The 23365-nt window shown below is 39.9% G+C and overlaps 1 protein-coding gene across 3 annotated transcripts in view; it reads left to right on the top strand.

The window, feature by feature from the left end:
* Nucleotides 1-23365, top strand: part of LOC310934077 (uncharacterized protein) — an 88171-nt gene that overhangs the window by 42851 nt on the left and 21955 nt on the right. For all 3 annotated transcript variants that reach the window (XM_083897707.1, XM_083897706.1, XM_083897708.1), the window contains 13 exons: nt 3420-3464; nt 10837-10881; nt 10964-11008; nt 12258-12290; nt 15463-15501; nt 15638-15682; nt 16032-16067; nt 16333-16377; nt 17510-17563; nt 18045-18098; nt 19492-19572; nt 21129-21170; nt 22978-23055. In XM_083897707.1, the coding sequence (XP_083753833.1) occupies nt 3420-3464; nt 10837-10881; nt 10964-11008; nt 12258-12290; nt 15463-15501; nt 15638-15682; nt 16032-16067; nt 16333-16377; nt 17510-17563; nt 18045-18098; nt 19492-19572; nt 21129-21170; nt 22978-23055 (642 nt within the window). The remainder of the gene's footprint in view (nt 1-3419; nt 3465-10836; nt 10882-10963; nt 11009-12257; nt 12291-15462; nt 15502-15637; nt 15683-16031; nt 16068-16332; nt 16378-17509; nt 17564-18044; nt 18099-19491; nt 19573-21128; nt 21171-22977; nt 23056-23365) is intronic.

Below are 23365 nucleotides of genomic sequence, written 5' to 3'. Positions count from 1 at the left end.
TTTTTTTTAGTTTGTGCCTGGAACTTGTAAACCAGAGAAACATCATTTTGAATTGACCTCTCTATTCAAAATAGGAGAATGTCCCTTGAGTTACACTTTTAACAGCCCAAACATGACATTTAGAAATAATTATATCACTGCAATCACATAAATAAATAAAAAATCTATCCTATAAAAGCTAAATGACAAACTTTAGCAAACCAGCATCTGTTGCTTCAATGTTTGGATGCTCCTGGGCACCGCAATGGTTGCTGGCATCTTGATTTTTCTGTGTTCCCGAGCCACTCTGTTCCTTTAGAGCGAGTTATCTCGCCGTGTCACAGACAGACATTTCAGTTTGGAGAGTCAACTCAGTGCAAACGGCGCTGACAGCTGTGCTCCGGACTAATTATTTCCTGTCACTGTGTACAGGTTTGTTGATGGCGTGCTAACCAGAGGACCTCTGGACAAAAAAGTGTCAGTCTAGCCCCAAGGTCACCTGCTGTAGTCTTTTTTATTTGAAAAAGCCTGTGGTGATGCAATGTTAGAAAACACCTCCTAGTGTAACATAATTGAAATTCCACTGCACCACAAGCTATGATGCCCAAATAAAGATGGGGTTCCTATCACAGCCATTACATTACAAAACATTGGTTTTAATTAGGTGTACCTAATAAACTGGCAAGTCAGTATAATGCAACGATACTTCTGTGTCAGTAATAAAAGCCATCTGAGATTAAAATATAACACTATTTCTCTTTGTTATAAGTATGTAGGACAGAATGAAATGGGATTTTTTTTTGTTTTTTAAATATGGAAATGAGGCTTTTGCAAAATCATCACTTCAAAAATGATTTCATAAACCATTTAACTTTTGTAACTTTGCGAGAACAGGCACAGGCCCAGGTTTGATAAGATGGTTTTGAGCCTATATCATCATCTTTAAGTTGATCGTGATGATATTTTGTACTATGGCAGTCCGAGATCATGTGTTGAGAACTGAGAGCTGGAGTACCACTATTTATTTAGACGGTGCTATGCAAATACATGGAAATACAATTTGTATGCTCTTTGGAGTTAAAAAAAAAAGATATAAGGGCAAATGTGGAGACGAGATTTTAAAAACTGCATAATTCATGGCCTGTTTGGAATAATAGCACATGAAATATTCATTAGCTAAATTACTTATCTATGTAATCTGCTTTTGTTGTCGACTTCTGAAGTGAAAGGACGGCAGCAGGGGCTAAGGCTAGAACAAATAGCCTGATCTTTTTTGCAAACATAGCAATGATTGTCTGTCATGTGCCTTCTCATTACCAGTGAAAAAGGTTGAAAAAAAAGTGCCCTCCATCCTCACCAAACACAGTCTTTGTTTGTGAGAAATGGACATGGTACATAAACGTGATGTGCTCTGAATCGACATATGGCACCCTGGTGCATGAGTGCTTATTAAATTTATGGTTGTCACTCTCATTGCTCATTTCCTTCCGCACAGTAATCAACCACAGTTACATTTCACGTCAGCCTTCAAATGGCTGACATGACTTTAAATGTGTTTAAATGTGTTTTTTTAAATGTGCTGTTCCTTCAAGTCATACTCACATTAAAGCACATGAGGCCTCAGAGGAACATTAACGGAGATGACAAAAAGCTGTTGGCCAAGGCTGTCTTGGTACATGAAACAGCACAAAGTAAAGTGCGCAATTCCCAATTGTATGCACAAACTAGTTGCATTGCACTATCATTAAAGGTCCCATATTATGTAAAATCAACTTTTAATCATTTAAATCCTTATATTTGATATCAGTCGGCAAAGTGTGAAAAAAGATGACTCACTCATGTTTTTGTGGTCCTCCTCAGTCTGAATACAGGAGGTAAAACATGCGATGTTGACTTCCGCACTCACTGGGACCTCACAATGCGCTAAATTCCTGGAATTGTTGTCTCGCAGAGCTCCACTTTGTCTGTAAAACACATGAGTTCTGGCTAGGGCAACAGTATGCGAAAACAGGAAGTCCGCTAAGTCCGTGAAAAGTTCTATTCTTGGCTCCACAGTGCAGCACAGAGTCCTACACAAACTTCCAGCCTCAGAGGATTTATCTGTCCAGTGGATACATGTTATATATAACGGCAATGTGCCTGCTAGAGCCTGCAAATGATCACTTTTCCAAATGCTAACTGCTGTTAGTTCCCAGTAGCCATTGTGGATCAGAGCGTTCTGAACAGGGCTGTTTTGGCAGGGTGATTGAACTGCTGTGGTGCTTCATCCTTATGGTGTTTTGACCAAAGCATGTCACAGACGTGTTCATTAGGACACCAGGGAACTTGGAGAAATAGGGTATAATATCTTGGGTTCTCCAGTTTCCATAACCCTGTATTCTGTGGACTAGAAACAGAGACACACGCACATCATATACGCTTGAGCACACATGCAAACAGGTGATTAAAGAAAGTCATTTTCATTCAAGCTCCTTCACCTCCTTTTCAGGTAAATGTACTGTACGTGTCAAATATGACCCAGTTCATAAAAAATTTACATATGGAGTGTCGGAGAGAGGAGGACATTGCTCTGTGAGTCTGTTCAGCAGCCAGTGATCTTTCCATCTTCTCAAATCTGCCAAACCCTGAAGTCAGTGGAGAATAGAAGTGTCTCCGTACTGACACGCAATCCACCGTACGAGAGGATGCACTGTTTCAATGTAGCATCTGTGTCAGATGACGAAACTCCCACTGGAAAGGGGTAATCATACTTTGCCTTAATACTGTCTACGTTGTCTCACACTTCTGCGTTTGATGATGCTCCTGTACAGTAAATTGATATTGGCCATAGAATTATCATTATTTTACCTTATTGAGTGTGTGTGTGTAAACCATGCAAGCTTATGATGTTCTGCCAGTTTAAGGATTTCCACATAGCTGTATCCCCTTTACTTGTGAGAACTTAACCCCTCTTGATGTAAATTATTCCAACTTTGATTTGGTCCGGAGAACATTAACATTTTATGATGATGTCAGTGTCTCAACTCCTGCAGACTCTCAATCACCGGAGTGTTCTGCGAGTCACGATGTCAGAAAAATGAAAAATAAAATCCCAAAGCAAAGATGGTTGCTTCGCTGTGTGTGACCTTGTTTTGCAGTGTTGGACAGCACTGGCTGGCTTAGCCTGTCTGCCGCTGTATATGCTCCTTGGGTTGATTGATGCACTGAGGGACTCGCGCAGCTGGAGAGGAGGCAGTAAACCAAAGGAAGGAACAAAGAGTAGTGGGCCACACAGGGTGCAGCAATTAAGCTGTTTTCTCATTGTTAATTAAAAGCAAATTAGAGACTGCGACAGGAGTTGCTGTCTGCTCTTAATTGCTGGCAGCATGTAAACCCAGCAACACCTGTTGCATCTTCACTCACTTACCTCACACCTTTATTTTTTTATTTTTTTCCTATAGGGACGGAGAGGAAAGAGTGGTGAGCCTGGACCCAGAGGACTACCTGTGCGTATACCTTTACCTTTACCTTCATTCAAAGGGATTAAATCCTTCTTTACTGTTATATTGCTAGATGTATATTGGTTATTATGCATGCATCATTACAGCATAACTATGAATTAATCACAGTGAAAATTGCTGAAGTTTTAGGTTAAGTTTTGCTCGGACAGCAGATAACTCTCTAACTAATAGTTATTTTATCTTTATCTATCCATGCAAATTAGAATGTCCTCTATTATAAATTCTCCAAACCATATAAAAAGCAAGTTGATAAATACAGCTGACGTGCAATTAAAAATGCTAACTTAATTACATTATTTGTGGTGATAGCTCTGCAGTACTACTGTATGTAAAGTTGGTGCATTCATGTCATACTTAGGTCACATGGAAGTGGTTGAAATCTTACAGTATCTCACTCTCATATTGCTTCAAGCAGGCAGCGTTATTATCGCCAAACTACAAGGGTTATATCATGGTAGCACATGCGAATGCTTATGTAGGACAAGTCTGCCTGAAAGGACTGTTGACTCCCTGAATTATGGGTTTTTTTCCTCAGGCGTTTAAACCAACTCCAGATGATGTGTGTGTTTGTGTGGTGACCCACACTCGAATGTGCAGATACACCATGCTATGTAAAAAAGAGACAGCTCGTCTAACTGATGTGATATCAGCATAAACAGATGCTGTTGTACTTTGATCACACTCTTGATCGTGACATAGGATTTCTCTCTACACTACCTTTCAAAAGTTTGGGGTCACCAATACAATTTGTCCAAGTTTTCCATTAAAAGTCACACTTTTATTAATCAAAAGAGTTGCAAAATGAATAGAAAACATAGTCTAGACTAGAAATAATGATTTTTATTCAAAATATTTTTTTTTTTTTTTTTTTTTGTCAAAGAACCAGCTAAACTGTTTTCAGCTGTGCTAACTTAATTGCACAAGGGTTTGCTAATCATCCAATAGCCTTCCAACGTGATTAGCAAACGCAATGTACCATTAGAACACTGGAGAGATGGTTGCTGGAAATGGGCCTCTATACACCTATGTACATATTCCATTAAAAACCAGACATTTGCAGCTAGAATAGTTTACCACATGATTCATTTATTGTTATATTCATTGAAAAAAAATTCTAAGTGACTCCAAACTTTTGAACGGTAGTGTATTTCATTTCATACGGACACACTACTGGTCTATACGCTAGAATCCTTCCTCAGTCAGGTCTGATAGTATTGCTTTACAGAGCCCGTTTTCAAAAGAAGGACACAGGATACTAATAAAGTTACATAATTTCTGTTCACACAGACCAAACAGAGAGAAAATAATGTGACAAAAACAACAACCAAAATCACCAAAATGTATCCACCTGAGCTCCAACTATTATTTTTATCATTGAATAATCTCCCTTAAGTGTTTTCATGCATCCCCTGCCACTCTAATAACTAATTAAGTTGTAGGAGACAAATGTGCAGTTGAATAGGTGAACAGGATAGAGACGATGTGACATTTCTAAATGGCAATGTCCTTAGCATGTGGCAGCTATGCCTCCATCTCCTGATATCGGCATTTGTAAGTGACCTGTTTTGCTGAGGTAGATCTCACGGGCAGAATCATCTATTCATAACACACACCAGGACATCACTCTCTCTTGTCCGGTGGCAGCAGGACATGCAGTGGGGACAGCGGTTATTTTTCAATGTCAAATTAGCATCGCACAACATCAGGGGAGGCCGTGAAAGGTACACAATAACGACACACTCAAAGATAATATAATAGTTTGCTGGTGGCCAGCCATGTGTTTGTACAAGCTAATATTAATGCAAAGAAAACAAGTGGCCTTTACTTTAAAAATGTGTTGTTTTTTTTTCAAGTAAATGTGCCAGTTTAAATGCGGGTTATAAGGTCTTATAAGGACACATATAGACATAGCCAACAAGTTATGTTTGCAGCATGTAATTATATTTTTTATCTTCTGAAGGTGCAAGTGTCAATGTATCTATCAAAATGTTATTCATCACAAAACAAAGGACCATGTGACATTTAGGGTAGATTTCACCTGTCGCTCTGTTAGTTAAACCAGCTAAAGATAGTTAAAGGGGTGAATTGTCAAGATGAATTGAAAACAAGGAGTTGAATATGCTGTTCAACATAAAGATAGTTGAACTAGATGAAAAGAGCGCTGCAAGTCTAGTGTAGAATCTCTGTGACCAGAAGCCTGTTCTGTTCTTGACTGGCATTTTTATTTTTTAGTTAAGAGCAGATCTCCCACTCTGGAAATGGCACCTTTCAGTCAATTGTATCATAGCAAGTTAAGTAGCTGTTCCCACCCTGCACCCCCTGCAGCACGGCGCAGCGTGACTCGGTACTTATTCTCCAAACAGACAGATGGCCGTTATCATACAGTGCTTTTGCAAAAAGCGCCTGCAATTATTTTCATGAAGCCCTGGGGTGCTGTAGCTCACCAGAGGCTTTTGAGATACGCCATGTTAAAAGAAATCTCTCAGACATGAACCTTCACTAGGCCTCCCACTGTCACTGTTGCTACCTGCTTCCTTCACAAAACTCAGCCCTTTCAGCCCCCACCCACCACCGACAAAGCCTCCATCAGCCCTCTTGAGATCATGCTCAGAGTGAAGGCTATTGTGTACTGGACAACCTCTTGACCGCAGCTGTTCGTTTGATGTATAGCTGTGTCGTTTGCTGGACTGTCAGTTTAGACCGCAGAATTCCTCCTGTGCCCAGAGGAAGGAGAATTGTCAGCTGGCCAACCTTGAAAAGGGAAGTTATCTGTCTGAGGACATACTTATTAAAACAATCAGTCATCAGAAGTCATGAAAAAGTCATCAGTACAAGGATAGGAAATCGTTAGAAATGATCTAATAATGTGAGTAAAGTGAAAGCAAATCAGACCTAACATGGAACCTTGAGGTACACCACAAATCAGTAGTAGCAGAATCAAACATGTAAAGACACCTCAGATAATTATATCCCCTAAGATAGTGACATTTTTGTGTTGTCATGACAAATAATAGGCTGCTTCAATACAGGCTCTTGCCTCTTCTTTTATTTCCTTGAAGATATTGAACAACTGGATTAGCTGGGACTCAGCCAGATAAGACCAGACATGAACTAACAGACTATTGTGCAAAGTAGGTAAAATATCAACAGGACTGGTGAATGATTTTTTTTTTTTTTTGCTGCCCACTTGTTCAGTAAAGTCTTACAGAGAGATGTGAGAGTCAGAGTTCAGGATTGATGATCGCTGAGAAGGATGAATGGAGAGCGGAGTAGAAAGTGGTGGTAATGCTGGCCCTGACATCCCACAAAGAATGTGAGAAAATAGCTGCAGTCCTGTCTGACATGAGGTGTGGGAGTGACAAATAGTTGTTTACTGGTGAAAATTAGATAAAATAAAGACTGTTGCTTCTTTAATTGTTTTGTTTAGCACATTTAAAATAAACTCGGCATAATAGACCGTGTTCACAGCAGATATTTTTTCGACATAAAATAGTAGGACAAACGCAGGCGTTACCAATAACGTAAACTAGAGTTCCACTCCAGGTTTAAGATAAGCCAGTGTCATGCTGTTGTTCAAGGGTTTAGGCCACACTAGGTACTTGACACTGAATAATACTTTGTTTTTGGTGTTATCTTTCTTCTGCATACGTTTCCTCTATTTTCTGGATATTTTCCAATAAGTTGATTGAAAAATCTGTGTCCAGTATCAAGCCTGGCCAGAGGGTATGGGCTCTGTTGACTCTCATACTTCTGACAATCGTGTCAGAAATTTAAAACATTTCAAAATATTAAGGAGGAGACTTGACCTCTTAATGAGACCTGTGGGAGCGGACATCAGTAGTTGACTGGTTGTTGTTTTGCTATTGCAATGTGACCTTCATGTCTGGACAGTAGTTGGTCCGTGCAGATCAGCCATCCTGTCGTCCAGTGCCTCTAAATAATCAGGAACACAGGGCAGTGAACTCTCTCGAGACCAAAATCAGGACTTTGACATGGATGGTGGGAGAGTTGGAGAGAGACAGCAGACTCTCTCTAACTATTGGTGGGAAAGCTTCACTAAGGAACAACAAGCATGCTCCCCGTGTAGTATGACAGCCGAACAGTCACTGAGGGAGTTTGTTTTTGCTCTGAGCAAGAGCCAGGGGACCTCAGGGAAGAAGCTCACAGCAGCATCTGAGAACATGGCTGACCAGATGTGCAGCAGCACTGAGTGGAGTAGAGGCTGGAGCCAGTGATGCAGCATCAGTTGAACAGAAGGTAGTGCCAGACCGTTCTTCAGGTGAGAGTGGCCTATGCACAGCAAATGACAACGATGGTGATAGTTTAATAATTAGCACCATTAGTGTGCTGAATGAGCTGAACAGATTGTTGAAAATGCTGCAAAACAACTTCACCACTGGCTTTTAATCATTTTATGATTATAATGTTTCAGATGTGGTGCTGTCTGATTTTAGTTTGCCAGCTCACAAGTATGAATACAGTATCCAGTGGGTGCACTGGGTGTTATGAAAGACGATCTGCTGAAGTGCAACCCGAGCATCAGAATGTGGAAGAAAAGTGATTTAAGTGACTCTGAACATGGCTTGCTTGATGGTACCAGGCGAGGCTATTTCAGAAAACGCTGATTTCCTGGGTTTTTCCACACACACAGACGTCTCTAGAATTGTCAGCGAATGGTCCAAAGAAGAGAGAATATCAAGTGAGAGGTGGTTCTTTGGGTATAAATATCTTGTTGATGCCAGAGGTTAGAGGAGAATGGCTAGACTGGTTCAAGAGTATAGAAAGGCATCAGTAATTCAGTATGTAGAAGCCTGCAAAACATGTCAAACCCACCAGTAGAAAACCACAAAATGCCACCCCTGACAATGAAAGAACATCATTATGTGTCCTGTGTACCCAACAACTGGCCTGTCAGTCTAGATATGTTTTATGATTAAAATATGTGTAATAGCATGCGGAAATATCACTTTCTACAATATGGTTCCTTTAATACCTGATTTATGCTGATGTTGCTTGAGAGATAAATAGCTTATAGACATTGTTTCAGTGCTTCCATTGAATATGCAAGCCAGCCTTGCCCGAGCCATGAATCAGTCATGCGCCTACATTACAGATACATCTTTATATTATCATTTTATATGATATGCTTACTGTGGATGGCTAGAAAACTGTGCTGTCTCTGCAAATTGTTTCACATTATAATCTGCATATCTATCTAATCTACATAACCTAACATAAGTGAAAGAAACGTATCCAATTGTCTTATTTTTAGGCCTCTCATACTCATGGTTGACACAAAGTTAGGTCATCATTATACGAATTTAACGGATATTGATATTGTCTTTTTAAGTATCTATAAATCCTAAAATTGAGTTACAAAGTTTCCATCAGCAACAACACTGTAAGAGAACAGCTTCCAATTCTCAGTCTTAGCTTGGACAAAACAGACTCCAGACAAACTAAACTGCAGCTTGTGCAGCATCTGTGTGAGTTGAACCCCCCTCATGCTCTCAGTGAAGTGTGAATATTTAAAAAAAAAAAAAAGGTCTGAGCGGTGCATGATGGGTTGGGAGGAAAATGTTCTCATGAATCACATCTACATAACTGTATCTCCCACTGACAGGCTCTGACAGACCGACGCAGATATTGATGGATAGACAGAGTGGGATTGGGACAGGCTTAATTGTCGTTTGATGACGTGAGGTGTCTCGAAGTCGACGTATCACCCGCAGACATGCACAGGTGGACCAGTTGTTATGGGGGACCATTAAGCACGCCGTTATACACGCTGCACTTTCTCATTGTGTAAATACAGTGATAATCTGGCATAAATATTGCCTGTGGTGCCGTTAATCTGATTAGAAAGCTTTATTAACTTGTCACATGCCCCTCTGCCAATGAATTGACTTTGAATGGTCTTTCGAAGGATCTTAAGATAACCATTAAAATGTCTTTCCATAAGTCAGTGCCAGAGATTTGCATTAGTGGCAATGCGGGCCAATTCTAACCTTCAATTTCATGTGATTTAGATTGAATGTCATAACTCTGCAAGCTGCACAGCAAAATGTGCAGTTTTCTGTCATACTGTACAAAAAAAAAAAAACCTTTCTGTTTGGAAAAAAAATAAGGCCCTTGACTGACTGATAACGCAACAATTATCCAGTTGATTTCCCAGTTAAGTTATGAGTTCCCTTGTCGTTGATAACACTGTGCAGAATTCAATTAGTAGTCAAAGTCACTTTTGCCACTGGTCCCTCCTCCCTGCCTAAATTATTAATAGGACAATCCATCTGTTCAAAGATGCCAGCAGTCTACTGACTTAATAACAGCTCATAATTTAGACAAGGAAAAAGTGACTTTAGCTCATTAAATGATTGGTATCACAGTGGCTGTCAGGAGTGGGGGGTTGGGGTGAAACTGAGTGGCAGTTATTGTCTGTTAGAGTCCAGACGCTCCGAAGGAGAGTGTAAATATGCTTCAACCTTTCTCTGATGTCGCTGTCTCCTCACACAGATGTGAAACCGGTGCTTCATAAACAGACTTATCTGAATTCTTCCCGTCAAACCTTCACAACTTTTTTTGCAACCTTTTCGGGGCATATTTATCTTCTTCTTTTTTTTCTGTTAACTGTGACAAACAACAGGTGAGTGTTGAAGAGATGCAAAAACCCGACTTGACAAGCAAATGATTTGCTTCACATCTGCCGTGTCGCTAAAATACAGGCTGGTGAATATTATGCCAAGACCTCGTGTAACAGCAAAAGTATGAGCATACAAAAGGTCACGGAAAGGTGAGAAATGTTTACTGTATAATGAATCTTCGATGAGGTTCCAAGAAAGTGTAGTGAGAAATTCCACAGCGTGTAGTTTTGGTATAACAAAAAAGAAAGGTTCTATCACAAATCTGTTAAATTATTAATTCCCTGTGTCTCTTGACCAAGATGCAAGTACATTTGTTTCGCAGTCGTGTTTACTTAGAGTATTCTCCTCATAAATGACAGGAAGCTGTCCTGTTCTAATATTCCGAGGGAGTCAAATTAACCAGCAGTCATAAAGTGCCATCTATTGGCAGACAGAAGAATCAACATGGAGAAGTGCTGCAATGCATCAGGGGTTAGGTTTTTCATTATCCTGCGAGACACACATAGCACTTATTCACATAAAACCACTGCCGAGTCCCCAGTCATGTTTCTTCTCTTTTTTATCCTCTCACATAATTACAAGCTGCTTTGATTTTGAGATGACACAGAACTGTATGTCTTCCCCTGATTACTTTTGTTCCCCTCTCTGAGCTGACTGGCTTTTGCCCAGTCTTTGCTGTCGGTCACCGTCAATGATCTGCTGTGTTCTTCACTCAGGGGGAGAAGGGTGACTCTGGAGTCCCAGGAGAGAAAGGAGACCCTGTATGTATTTTTTTTTTCCCCTGCCGTGATATTTACAACGCCATTCTGTTAAGGCTTCATTAACCAAGGCCTTCTCCCACAGGGTCAGCCAGGTGCCGAGGGTGTCGGCAGGATGAAAGGACAAAAAGTAAGTCACGTCAATGTCATGTGTCAAAGGCGATGATTCCCTCGGTTTGTGTTCCGTGAAACTGAACCTTTCAAACTGTCTGTCAGTCTGTTCATCCTCCTGAGGTGTTTGGAATCGTTGAGCAGCAAATTATGAATCAGCACTTGCTTATTTCCTTGTTTTTATAGTTGCTATTGTTAGCGGATCCTATCCTCACATGAATGAAAAATATTCTCCGTGTAATGATACTGTAGAGGAATCTTCCTTTGGTAGGCAAATATCAAACACTAATGCTCGTCTGTTTACCCTTTGTGTTGCTCAGCGCTCTAAATCTAATATAAAGTGATTTCAGCAAAATCTATAGGGAGGTTGGGCATGTGTCAAGAAAAAAAGCATACTGTTGTTTTGTGCTGACAGTGGTAAGCTGCTGACAGCCCACTTAAAATGCACCCTCACTAATCTGAAGCTACTGTACATATACATTGTGCTCAGATGATGAAACCTATAGGCAGTGGCAATGTTAATCTAGTACTCTTAAAACAAAAGAAAGTGGATCATCAAAACCGGGAGGTTTCATCCTCCGGGGAACCATTAACGTCTGTACGAACCTTCACAGCAATCCATCAAACCAAAGTGATCGAGTGACTGACATGAAGACATGATTATGATGTATGTCCTGAAAGTCATATGATTAAATCATGGACTATATATAGAAACTGGCAACAGCCTCTGCCGTGCACCTTGGTGATAGAAAGGTAGCCAGAAACATAAATTATATATAAAAAAAAGAAAACATGATGATATAACATTTCATTTTGGAGAGTACTGTCGTTGTCCTGCTTGTTTAATTAAATCATCGTGCTGCCAGGATTTTGGGTTCACCATGTCATACTTTGTCTGTTTATCAATTATGATCCAAATAGAATGCAATATTCTGTGATTACGATTGGTAATTGAATGGTAAAAGTGTATGTATGTTTAGACAACGTAAAGTATACTTTATGTGTTAATGTTTTCTTTGCTTGTCACGTATTAATGTAAAGAATAGACTCTCATGTGTTGCGTCACAGTTGTGATCCAGCCCAAGGTTTCCCATGCAGTACTGACCAATTACAATGGGTTATAGTATATATGGTATAAGTGTATAGAGAAACAATAAATAAGGCCCTCTTTGGTGTAAATTTGTTAAGCATTTCTCCAAAATCAGTTGGTGCCTCTGTTTGAGTTCTTGTTCAGGCACTTATTTAATTTAAATCTGTTTTATTTGCAGGGTGATGTTGGCCCTCCTGGTCCTCCTGGTCCTGTGAGTACATTATCACCTTACACAAGAATGTCTGTTGTCATTTAATATGGATTTCCAATAATAATAAGTGTTCTGATCTTTGAAACGATGCTAAGAAAATGTCCATTGTGAGGAAATTAGGAAAAAAAACAACTTTGTGTTTAAGCTTTACTGTCACTGTGTCCTATTATTAGCTGCATAGTTTTAATTAAAATGTATTTTTTCTGTACAAACAGTGGATCAGTATCGATAAAGGACTTATAACGTGGACAGCCTTTTCAAGACGGATAAGATTAGTTGTGTTGAATGCGAGTCATGTACACAGCAGAGAAATATTAACAATAATGACAAGCAAATGCGCTGAAATCTGTCGACTTAAGTGATTTAATGTGTATTTGTATCTCTTAAAAAACAAAAGGCCTTCAGTGCATGAATTAATGATGTGGACCAGGCAGCAGACAACCTGCTAATGATTTAATAATCATTATAAATTGTAAGAGTTAAGTTGGTAAACACTGGTGAAGAAAGTGAGAAACCCTGGTGTCATGGTGGATGTTCTGAGATATTTTTGATGGAGTGCTAAGGTGGTCAAAGAAGTCAATGTAATGCTGTAATTTATACGGTATATTATATAAAGTATATGTTGTTTTTTTAAGGATAAAAGAATATAAATGTGATGTCGTTGAAGCCTAATTGTCAAAAGGTCAGAGTGACAATTGAGAACTTGATTCTAATGGGTTTTCTTCTTAAGATCTGCCACCTGTTGAGACCCTGAAAGCTTTGGATGTAACAATGATGGCTTTCAGTCTTTCATTCTCATTTCGGTTGCTTGTTAACAAGCAATTCAAATGGAAATTAGACAACTTAATTATCCAGAGAGCAAAAATATCACTCACTCTCCACTAGTTTCACTTGTTTTTTTTTTTTTTTGTGGAACCAACAAGAAGTCTACTCGCGTAATAGCAGCACATATCAACATGTGCACTTTTATCGGCTGCTCAGAACAGCCAGGCCTTGCTTTGCAGTTTATTTTTGAAGTCGTCTCTTTTCTGTGAACTGCATACCAGCTGGAGGAGGAAGATGAAAATAAGATGGTGCATCAAAACTGAAATGCTCCGTCGTGTTCTTTGTTGTGTTTTGAGCTATGGCTGACCCAGGACATAGGAGATATATACTATAGCACAGCGTAGAGGGGAAAACATCAGTCATTTGATAAATGAGGCCGTTTGAATATTTAGTACCAGCCTCTGTCTGCGTTCTCTGCTTTCCTGTGGCAGATAATTTTGGCAGTTAAGCATTGATTTCCCTTACACAGCAGAAGCGAGGGATCAGATCATTACCCTCCCTTCATAAACCTTCCTGTGCCTCTGTTTATTAGCGACGGGGAGGAGTAGAGGACTTACAGGCATGCCCAGCCACCGTTTCCCCCAACACTCTTAAAGTGGCAAAATAGCCATTTTAGCCCTGAGATTGTTCTGATTTTATTGTGGCCAGAATTGCTTCACAATACAGTTTTATAATCTATTAAACTGAATCTCTTATGCCAAGTTATGTTTAGTGAATGGCTCTGTACGGTATTTCAGTGCTCTTGGGAAACGTTCTGCCAGAAATTTATGATCAGGTCACATGATGATGGCAGACACACGGACCCCAGACAGTGATGACACAGATATGGCTCAGTCTGAGGCTGCAGACACTGTAGGGGATTCAGTATTTTACATAATACCTTTGACCATTGATGCTGAAGGAGGGGAGAACATGTAATGACAATGTATGTGTGTATAGTGCCTTGCTTATTATAACACACTCAATAGAATCGCAGATAATGTTGAAGGTCCTCCATCATGAAATACCATAGGTCATTTTGTCGCCACACTCCGATGGAGCCTGCAAAAATGCCTCCTGAATGTGTTCCCTTACAGCAGCAAGCCACTCAACCTTTGTCGTCATGGATACGAGGCTAGGCAGCCAGTGTGTACTCGTGGCAGCATATGAAAACATTACCTTTAAGGTCACAAGAATAAACCTATGATTTGATGAAATTGTCACACTTTCTTTAGGGTTTTAACTGTTTTTTTTTGGAATCAATGTGAGCAGAGAAAAATAATCCTAATGAGAAAAAAACCAAAGGAAGAAACTTGTGGCACTAATCTTGATAAGGCTCATGTCCTTCCAGAATTTAAGCTTTTACTTTCCATTTTTCTCTCTTTAATTGAGTCTCTTTTATCATCTGCTTGAAAACCAGCCAAACGTCGAGCTGCAGTAAAACGCGACGAACACAACATAAAGGACCTGCGGATGTTTAGCTTTAATGAGTTCTGATGATTATAGATTTGGAGATTTGATTTAGTTCGCAAAATTTGCTTAGTTTGTAAAGAATTCAGCTTGGAACATAACTCTTGTTTTTAAGCTCTCTACCCAGTTAAACCACCATTTTATAGTGAAGAGTGTCTTATGTCTGTGCACCTGTTATTGATATATGGCACCAGTGGCTGCACAGAAATGTGATCATTAGCACTTGTATCATATCATCAGTGGGCGCACTGTTCAAACTCTCCATGAAATGTAATTTTGGTCCCTTTTTCACTTATTTTAAGTGGGAAAAGCCATTAGAAAGATTGAATGGAGAACAGTTTCTCTGTGGATTAATGGGTTCTGGGTTTATTATCACCTACATTTTCATTGGATTTAAAGTCTGAGAGACTGAGAGAGTCTGATCCGCCATGGTTTAACTACAGGTCTAAAAGATTTGATATGTGAACTACTCAAGTAATGATTTTAGGGTGACATGGCTCTGTAGAAACTCTCTAAGTCCGTGTAGTTGTTGGTTCATTTGGGGTTCACTGTGGACATTTCATAGCAGACAGTGCGGTAGATCCAGGCATCAGGTTGCCTTCACCGTCTGGTCTTGCTCTTTCATTTAATTGTGTTGCAGAAAACTCTGAACATTACTGTTGCGATAAAAGCGATAGATCGGTGTAAAATGGAGCTTTATTATTTTTCATTCAAATTCACAGTAGGCTCAGATTAGTAATGAGTCATCTTGGGCACATCCAGGATTATGAAGACAGGGTTGTCGGTCCTTTATTGCCTTTCAACGCAATCAACAGTTGAGAAATTTCTATCATCACTTTTTATATTCTTGCCGTAATTACAAGACCTTTTAGAGAACACTGTCTCCTTCTTTACGTAGGTGATGACGGCTCATGGATTAAGACAGCTCTCTGGAACTGTAAGCAGCTGTTCATATCATAGCACTTGAAATGTGTGTGCACTGTATCTTATCTTCTGTGGTTGCTCTTTTAAAATGGTGCACAGCGGTGTCTTCAGTCAGATTTTGAAATAGGCTGTTTTGTCTTGTGTTTGAGGACGAAGTGAACGAGAAGACCCAAAAAGGAGAGAAGGGAGATCAGGTGACTATATTTCTTTTCACTCGTTGTCATTTTAAAACAATAGATACAGATACCCAAAGAACGCAGATTATAATGGCAACTGGTGCAGCTAGATTTAAGGAAAAATTGACACTATATTAATTTAATTATGTCAGGCATTAATAACAAACACAGAATAGTACAGCGAGAATTGTACAGAGAATGAAGGTGGAATTATGCACGGTATGAGAGCAGACAAGGACATTTGAAAATACTGTTGTATTTTCCTTCAGCCCAACTTTATGAAGGTCCTATATGAAGTTTGAGCAACTATTATATTCATGTACATCCTTAGACATAATGGTTGTCTATGTCCTTTACTTTTGTGCAGGGGGAGCGAGGAGCACAAGGACTGCAAGGCTTCAAGGTAACTTGTTGAAGATGGAGCACTCATATCAAAACTTTGATATGACTTGAATCACTGATTTGACTGGAGCATCTCTTGCCATAAAAAAGATTTATGAACGCCATGACCTTACACTGTGGCAAATATTATCATATTATACCTTTGTGGGAGGTATCATTGATTTTTTTTTTTTTTTTTTTTTTTTTAAATCTCAAAAGCAATAATGAGAAGTGGTGTTGCCACTGCCGCTCCTGTACCTTTTTCAACTTTTTGGTGACTGTTACAGGGAAACACAGGGCCGCCAGGACTAAAGGGAGATCAAGGACCAGAGGTGAGTCTTTGTATTCACATCATGTCTGCTCTGTAGTGTCTATTGGGTCAAACAGTAAAGTCTAAAAACCTGCTGAATATGAATAAGAGTGAGACGGTACCCGCTAAGACCCACACAGTCATGTTTGTGGAGGCGAGCCATGGTGTCAGGATACAGCTCAACCAAGACTCGCCAGTTAATAATGCAGTCCCAACCTGGTTTTCTTTATAGTATCCAATAATTACAACCAATATTTGATCATTAAAAGGAAAATTATTTGGCTTTTTTTTTTTTTTGGCTTCACTTCTAATGCAGACCTGTTTTTATTCCAAACACAAAAGGGGAATTTATAAAAATAGAAGCCTCAAGCCACCGTTTTTGATGCTTGTGCACTGTTTTGTCAGTTATCATCAATGTAACCCCAGTTTCCATGGTAATGTATGGATCTTACAATAATGGCAATAATGAGTCATGAACAGCGATGCATGTTAACAGCTTATTTAGAATAACAGCATAACCGGCATATAATCTTGCAAACCTGCTGCTCCACAGTCATGACATCAAATCCACATCATCTTTCCATTAAACTAGTCACAGTTTAAGGTTGTATAAGGAATACTGCATGAGGTATCCATAGATAATCCTGTACCTCCCATTACTCTTCAATGTCTACTTCCTAGAATTGTTTTCTTTTTAGTTGTAGAATTCACTTGTGAAACTTAGTGGAAGCATTTTGTCATTTTCAGCCATACTCCCAGGTTTCTGCTGCTGTCATGCTTCACTAGGACTTTATATACTACTGTGTGTCCTCCTTGCCTCCATCAGTCTCAATGCAAAATGAATCACTTTCTGTGTGCATGCACGTGAAAGTCACCAGGTGATACAAGACACCGCTGTGCTGAGAAATACAGAGAGACGTGTGACGCTGATATGCTTAAGCAGCGTTGTATAAACTCATTTCGCAATGGCTTTAATGTAAAGGACCCTCATATATTTAAAAGATATGCACTTCAGCTGTAAAGAACTTAGCTACTTAGACAAAAAAAAAATGTTGAAAGTGCCTAAGGTGTAGCTTGGCTGGTCCAGACAATTCTCTCACTGAGCAAACTGAGAAAATAGCCCAAAGTATTGCTTTCCCTTTGTGTTTTGCCAGGGGAAACAAGGCCCGTCTGGACCCACTGGACTCCCAGGACTCCCCGGCGAGCCAGTGAGTATATTGGCACTACACACTCGCACTTCATGTCAAGCTTTCCTCTCCACTCATTGCCTTATCTGTCAAATTGCCATATCCCCCTTTCCTTTCCAACTCGGCCTGCCAGAATGAAGGAGAAATACAAAGATAAACCTCAACAGGCAGAGACAGAAAGGAAGTGGGGGAAAAGTCTCACATTTTTTTTCACAGACGATCAGTAATCAAATTTAAGAATTAATTAGTGGAAAGAGGCAAATCTTAGCGCTTTATGCCAGCAATGGAGGCAGAGGCCCAATCTGTTCTCCACACCTGCTTCAGTAATGAGCATCTGTCTTTATTCAAAAGCAGGGAGGGAAAAGAGGCATTTCATAAATCCTGGCTAAGGGAAATTATGTCGGAACATGGCAGCCCGCTGAAGCAGTGAGGAGGAGGAGATAAATGTGTGAGGAGATGAAGGCCTGGTGATAGATGTGTCTCCTTTCACCACTATTTACAGGGCTCGCCAGGGGAGCTAGGGGTGCCTGGGAGAGATGGCCTGAAAGGAGAAAAGGTAGGTAAACTTCAAAACAAGTTCTCACTCAAAAAAGGAACTTGTGATGTTTTATTACACTTGGAACATGCTGGACAACTTGTGAAGACAGGCTGCAGATAACCTGCCCTGAACACCACCCGTAGTCATGTTAGACATGTGTTTGTGCATTTGTTTCCTCAACTATACTCTTTTGTTTGTGTACATATTTATATTTTTTTGCAGCAGCAGCAGTTGGACTTGTTCCAAATACCCTACTGAAAGTAGTGAAGTGGAAACGTGCACAGTTGACATGCATATTCAATTGTGTTTGTCACTTGTCAAAATAAACGAAGCTGTACTTTAGTCTTCCCACCCACTGGAGTCACTCTACACTCCAGGGCAGAGAAATAAACATAAAGTGTTTACGCCTCCTACATCATTCACATTTATAAGCCTCTTTTGTCTTCTTACTGTTAACTCTGATCCTGAAGGCAGCGCTGGTTATAGATTCATGCGGTATAAATAAGAAAGAACGGAAAACGTCTGTGCACACTGTCTCGCATAGACAAAAGGCCAGAACCACCTATAAACTTCACTTTTAAAAGAGTGTAACATTTCATTGGCAGAAAATTACTATACAACCCCCTAAATATGTTTGTGTAAGTGTATAATTGCTTTGAAATAGAAATGCTTTTGCTTTACGTAGCCTTCGGATCAGCTTTTTATTTGTACTTGGTGAGCTGTAAGCAGCCGGATTACTCGTGCAATTCATGTTTTAAAGCCATGCAAGAAAAATGTATCAAAAAACCGACAAAGAAGATGGAGCAAATGGCAGAGAGAGTGGATAAAGTGGTATGTATTTGTCATAGTTCTATGATGCGCTTGTAAAAGGGAGGTATGAGTGGAGGAGTCCTCCATTTGTTGCAATCTGCACTCTCACCATTAGATGTCACTAATTCTTAGACACTGGACCTTTAACGGGAGTAGCTGTTAATACAGTTCTGTGAGTTAAGCAACAATATTATTATATTATGTTAGAGCTTGATACACTGGGCACTTTTCAAAGCATTTTGCAGGCACAGTGTTTGAGTTAATGGAACTTATTAACCGTTGTGCATTAGCAGTAAACACAAAGAAGTTACAGAGGCATTTGACCATAAACGTAAATATTGGCCAAATGAAAATGCTGATCTGGTGTAAAACTAGAGGAAGTGTCATCAAGGTCAGAAGGGTTAATCCAAAAACAAGTAATCAACCCAGTAGGTTCTGAGATACTCTTTTCTAGTTCAAAGTCCAACACATTTGAATGAAAGTGTACACAGCAGATGACATTGTCAACCTACACACTCGAGGGGTTTTGTAGAAGGCAAAGTCACTCTGACAATTTGTCTGCTGAGGGAATTCTGAATATTGTGTGCCTTTCTGTCTGTAGGGCGACTCTGGCGGAGTGATAGGGCCACAGGGACCTTCGGGCCCTAAGGGTGAGCCTGGAGAACCTGGAGGTGGATATATGGTGGGTACTCTATCAAAATGCTGACAGTCCCCTTTCATCTCATGGTGTTGGCGCCACGCAGCCCCCGAGTCACGGAGGAAAAACAGGAAAAACAACTCGAGTTAAATCAACAGAAGTTCAAAAAGCATAGATAATCTGCAAACAACGGAAACAGTATCCGTCAAGTTAAAGGAAACTGGCCCCCACTTTCTCCAGCTGTGTAGCTGTCATAACATCATGCAGATGCAATGTCATTAAGTAATTCACCATTGGATAACCCCAGTCTGTGTAATGGCCCATCTTCCCATTTTGGAGCTTATAGCTGTTGAAGCACTCACTTTTATGGGCATGGCTTTGCATATAGACATGTTCATTACAGCATCCTGCAGCTAAGGCCTCAGTTCTGCAGATCTGAGTGTTTGTACTCCTCAATCAAGTGCTCACCGGCTTTAAACAGCCATGTTTGTTTGTGTGTATGTGGAAACACAGGAGTGAGCGTTAAGTCGGACGGTAAAAACCTACTCATCAAGCAAAAGGCGCCGTGTTTTCGGCTGAGCTGAGTAATATGGAAAAGATTGCATTTCGACAGAAGTATTTAAACTCCACTTCAATGTCCTCCTGCACCGTGGGTACATGGAATGGAGGGCTGTAAGTGTGTTCGTTTAACCGTCAATGTTTGCACTGATCTCTCACGTTGTTGTTTTAAAAGCTAAACAATGAGTCAAGTCTGTTGTTTTGTGCGACTGTACTTCATAGATCCTCCAGTCTCTTTATGAACTTCACCAAAGTGGACTCGTATGGGATTTTGTTATATAGGATATAAAGGAGGGAGGAAAAAGCAATAAACAGGAACTCAATGCTGATAGTCTAAACATTTTTAATGAATCACTCCGCTCAAGTAGTTAATGTCACGTTATTGATTTTTCCTTTTGATGAACAAGGAGCAATTTACTCTTTGGTTCGTTCTATTTTCTTTATTTTACATGGATCTCACGCTTATCAAGTACATTTCCCCCACCAGAGAGTGGATGCATAATGTATAATAAAATGCAGTTTTAGGATCATAATATAAGTCTCCAAAAGTCCTTCTCTACTTCTCCAAACTTTACTCTGTTGAACTGTATCATTTCTGTGTAAAAAAAAATAAAAATTGTCGAATTTGCTGTGTGAGCTGAAGTCCAACCTCTGCGCGGCTAATTTACATTGTGCAATGTCGGACTTGTAGCACTAATAGACGCTGAGGACAGAAATCAATGTCTCATCTGGACTGTACAGTAAATTATGCTTACAGTAAACCCCAATTCCGATCAAGGTTTTTCTCCTTGGTATGGTATTATCAGTGTACATGGATGCTATTAAGAAATGTTGTAAACAGTATTGAACATGAGCCCATGACGCACTGCCGTGTTTAGACTGTTTGCACTGGAGCTTATAGAGATTCGATAGTATTCTATTATAATTCCACCGCTACAGCAGCAGCTTTTTTTTTTCCTTTCTGCACCTTGGGCCCTAAAGTGAATTGCTGATGAATCTACACTGAATCCTTATTCACATGTCTTCGTCCTGTTTGTTTCTAGGGAGATGGGCTGTCACTATCGAGAGCCTCGCGTGGACCCAAGGTACATCCTTTGTCTATTAATGTTTATGCATGTGTACCATGTTGAATACAGTACTGTGTGTTAATGTCTAAATGGGTCATCATCAGATTGTTTACTTGTTGACTTTCAGCCCTCCATTCGAGATAGATATTGATCCAAATGTAGGATCATTTGGAGTCAATTGATGACTACTTTAAAGGTCCCATATTATGCAAAATCAACTTTTTAATCATTTAAATCCTTATATTTGGGACTCTGGAGGTCCTATCAGTTGGCAAAGAGTGAAAAAAGATGACTCACTGAAAAACAATGTGTTTGTGGTCCTCCTCAGTCTAAGTACAGGAGATAAAACACACAATGTTGTCTTCCTCACTCATTGTTAGATCACTATGTGCTAAATTCCTGGAATTGTTGTCTCGCGGAGCTCTGCTTTGTCTGTAAAACACGCGAGAATGCTGGCGAGGGCAACAGCATCCGAAAACCGGGTCCGCGAAAAGTTCTATTCGAGGCTCCACAGTGCAGCACAGAGTTCTACACAATCTTCCAGCCTCAGAGGATTTATCTGTCCAGTGGGAAAATGTTATATGACGGCAATGTGCCTGCTAGAGCCTGCAAATGGTCTTTACCAAATGCTAACTGCTGTTAGCTCTCAGTAGCATCTGTGGCTAATGTCATTTCCTGTCCCTTAAGTTTTGTTTTACTAATACAACTACACTCTTAGAAATAAGGGTTCCAAAGGGGTCCTTCTACAAGGGCTGAGGTTCTACCTGGAACCATTTCTGAAAAACCCCTTTCCTGAATAAAGGGTTTTCGACCAGCCGAAGGACCTATATGGTTCTACTTAGCACTTTTATTTCTAAGAGTGTAATTACCCAGCAAAAGATGCCATAGGGCAGATGAACAACCATCCCTGAATAAAATAACAGTCTAGCTCTCTAAGAATTTAGCCTGAGGTGCAAAATGTGCATCATACTGCTGAGTTTGGATGCAGTTAGTGTGCAAGGTAAAAAATCAAATAGCCAACAGACCAAAGACACACATGAACATAATAAATAACCCCCATGAGACACCATCACATTGCAAATCTGAAGGGAAAAACATGAGCAAAATAAATAAAAATAATAATAAACCCTGAGACTAGAGGTTTGAAATGAACCAACTCAACCCAATTAACTACGTAAGGAATGTGATGTTTAACTTGCATAGCCTTGTGTCCCACAATGTAAACAAAAACAAATTAAGAACGTTTTAATCATGAATGAAAATACAACCTTTCAAAATTGCAGGCAGAGAATAATATAAACACACTTCATATAAACCCAAAACTCTAGTTTTACCAAAAAAATGTTTTTTAATTTTAGTTTTTGAATTAACCATGGTTTGTTTCTGGATGAAATGGGGACACAGCATTACCACATGCGACAGACTGTGACACCTTTGAAAGAGCTAATGAGCTTTTATGCATTTAATTTTTTACAAATAACAGATATGTTCTATTGCTCTCATGCTGGGTTTGGTGGCAGGTTTAAAAAAAAAAAAAAGAAAAAATGTAGGACTCCCCAATTATCACTGTTCTAAAGAAAAAAATGGATGTACAGTCCGCAACTGCATCGGTTCACATAAAATAGATAATGAACGTGTGCGTACCATCAGTCTTAAACGTAGTTGTGTTTCTTAGCCTTGAAGTCGCTGAAGGGAAAACATAAAAGGAAAATGAGATCCAGCAGAGTCTGAAAACCTAATGATCATGCAGCGCAGCAATTCCCCAGGACTCCTGGATCCACTGTTACTGCCACACCACTGACTATCCTTTGTATTTTGTTGTCAGGGTGAGAGAGGTGTCCCAGGACTGCCAGGAGACCATGGTGAAAAAGGCGAACCTGGAGAGAGTATTCTGGGCCCAACTGTGAGTACAACACAGCATTGATTGGTGTGTGTCTCCCACGTTTATTGTGTAATTCAAATTCAAATAAATATTAAGAGTTTGGGCATTAGGTGTGATTGTCTTAGTGCTCATTATATACAGTACATTCTCAGATGGAAACGGTGGTCGTTACTGTGAGGTAATGCTGCCGCGGCACAGTCTGCTTTCATCACATATGCTCGGCACTGCTCACAGATTAGATTGTGATTGTCTTCTTTCTTTTTCTGAAATACAAGATTGTTGGAGACAGAGAATCAATAGAACAAAAGGTGTCTAACACAATTCTTTATTG

The sequence above is a fragment of the Microchirus variegatus genome (genome assembly GCF_963457635.1).
Source record: "Microchirus variegatus genome assembly, chromosome: 11".
Lineage (NCBI taxonomy): Eukaryota > Metazoa > Chordata > Actinopteri > Pleuronectiformes > Soleidae > Microchirus > Microchirus variegatus.
Note: the sequence above shows the minus strand (reverse complement) of the source record. Positions and strands in the feature narration are given on the sequence as shown.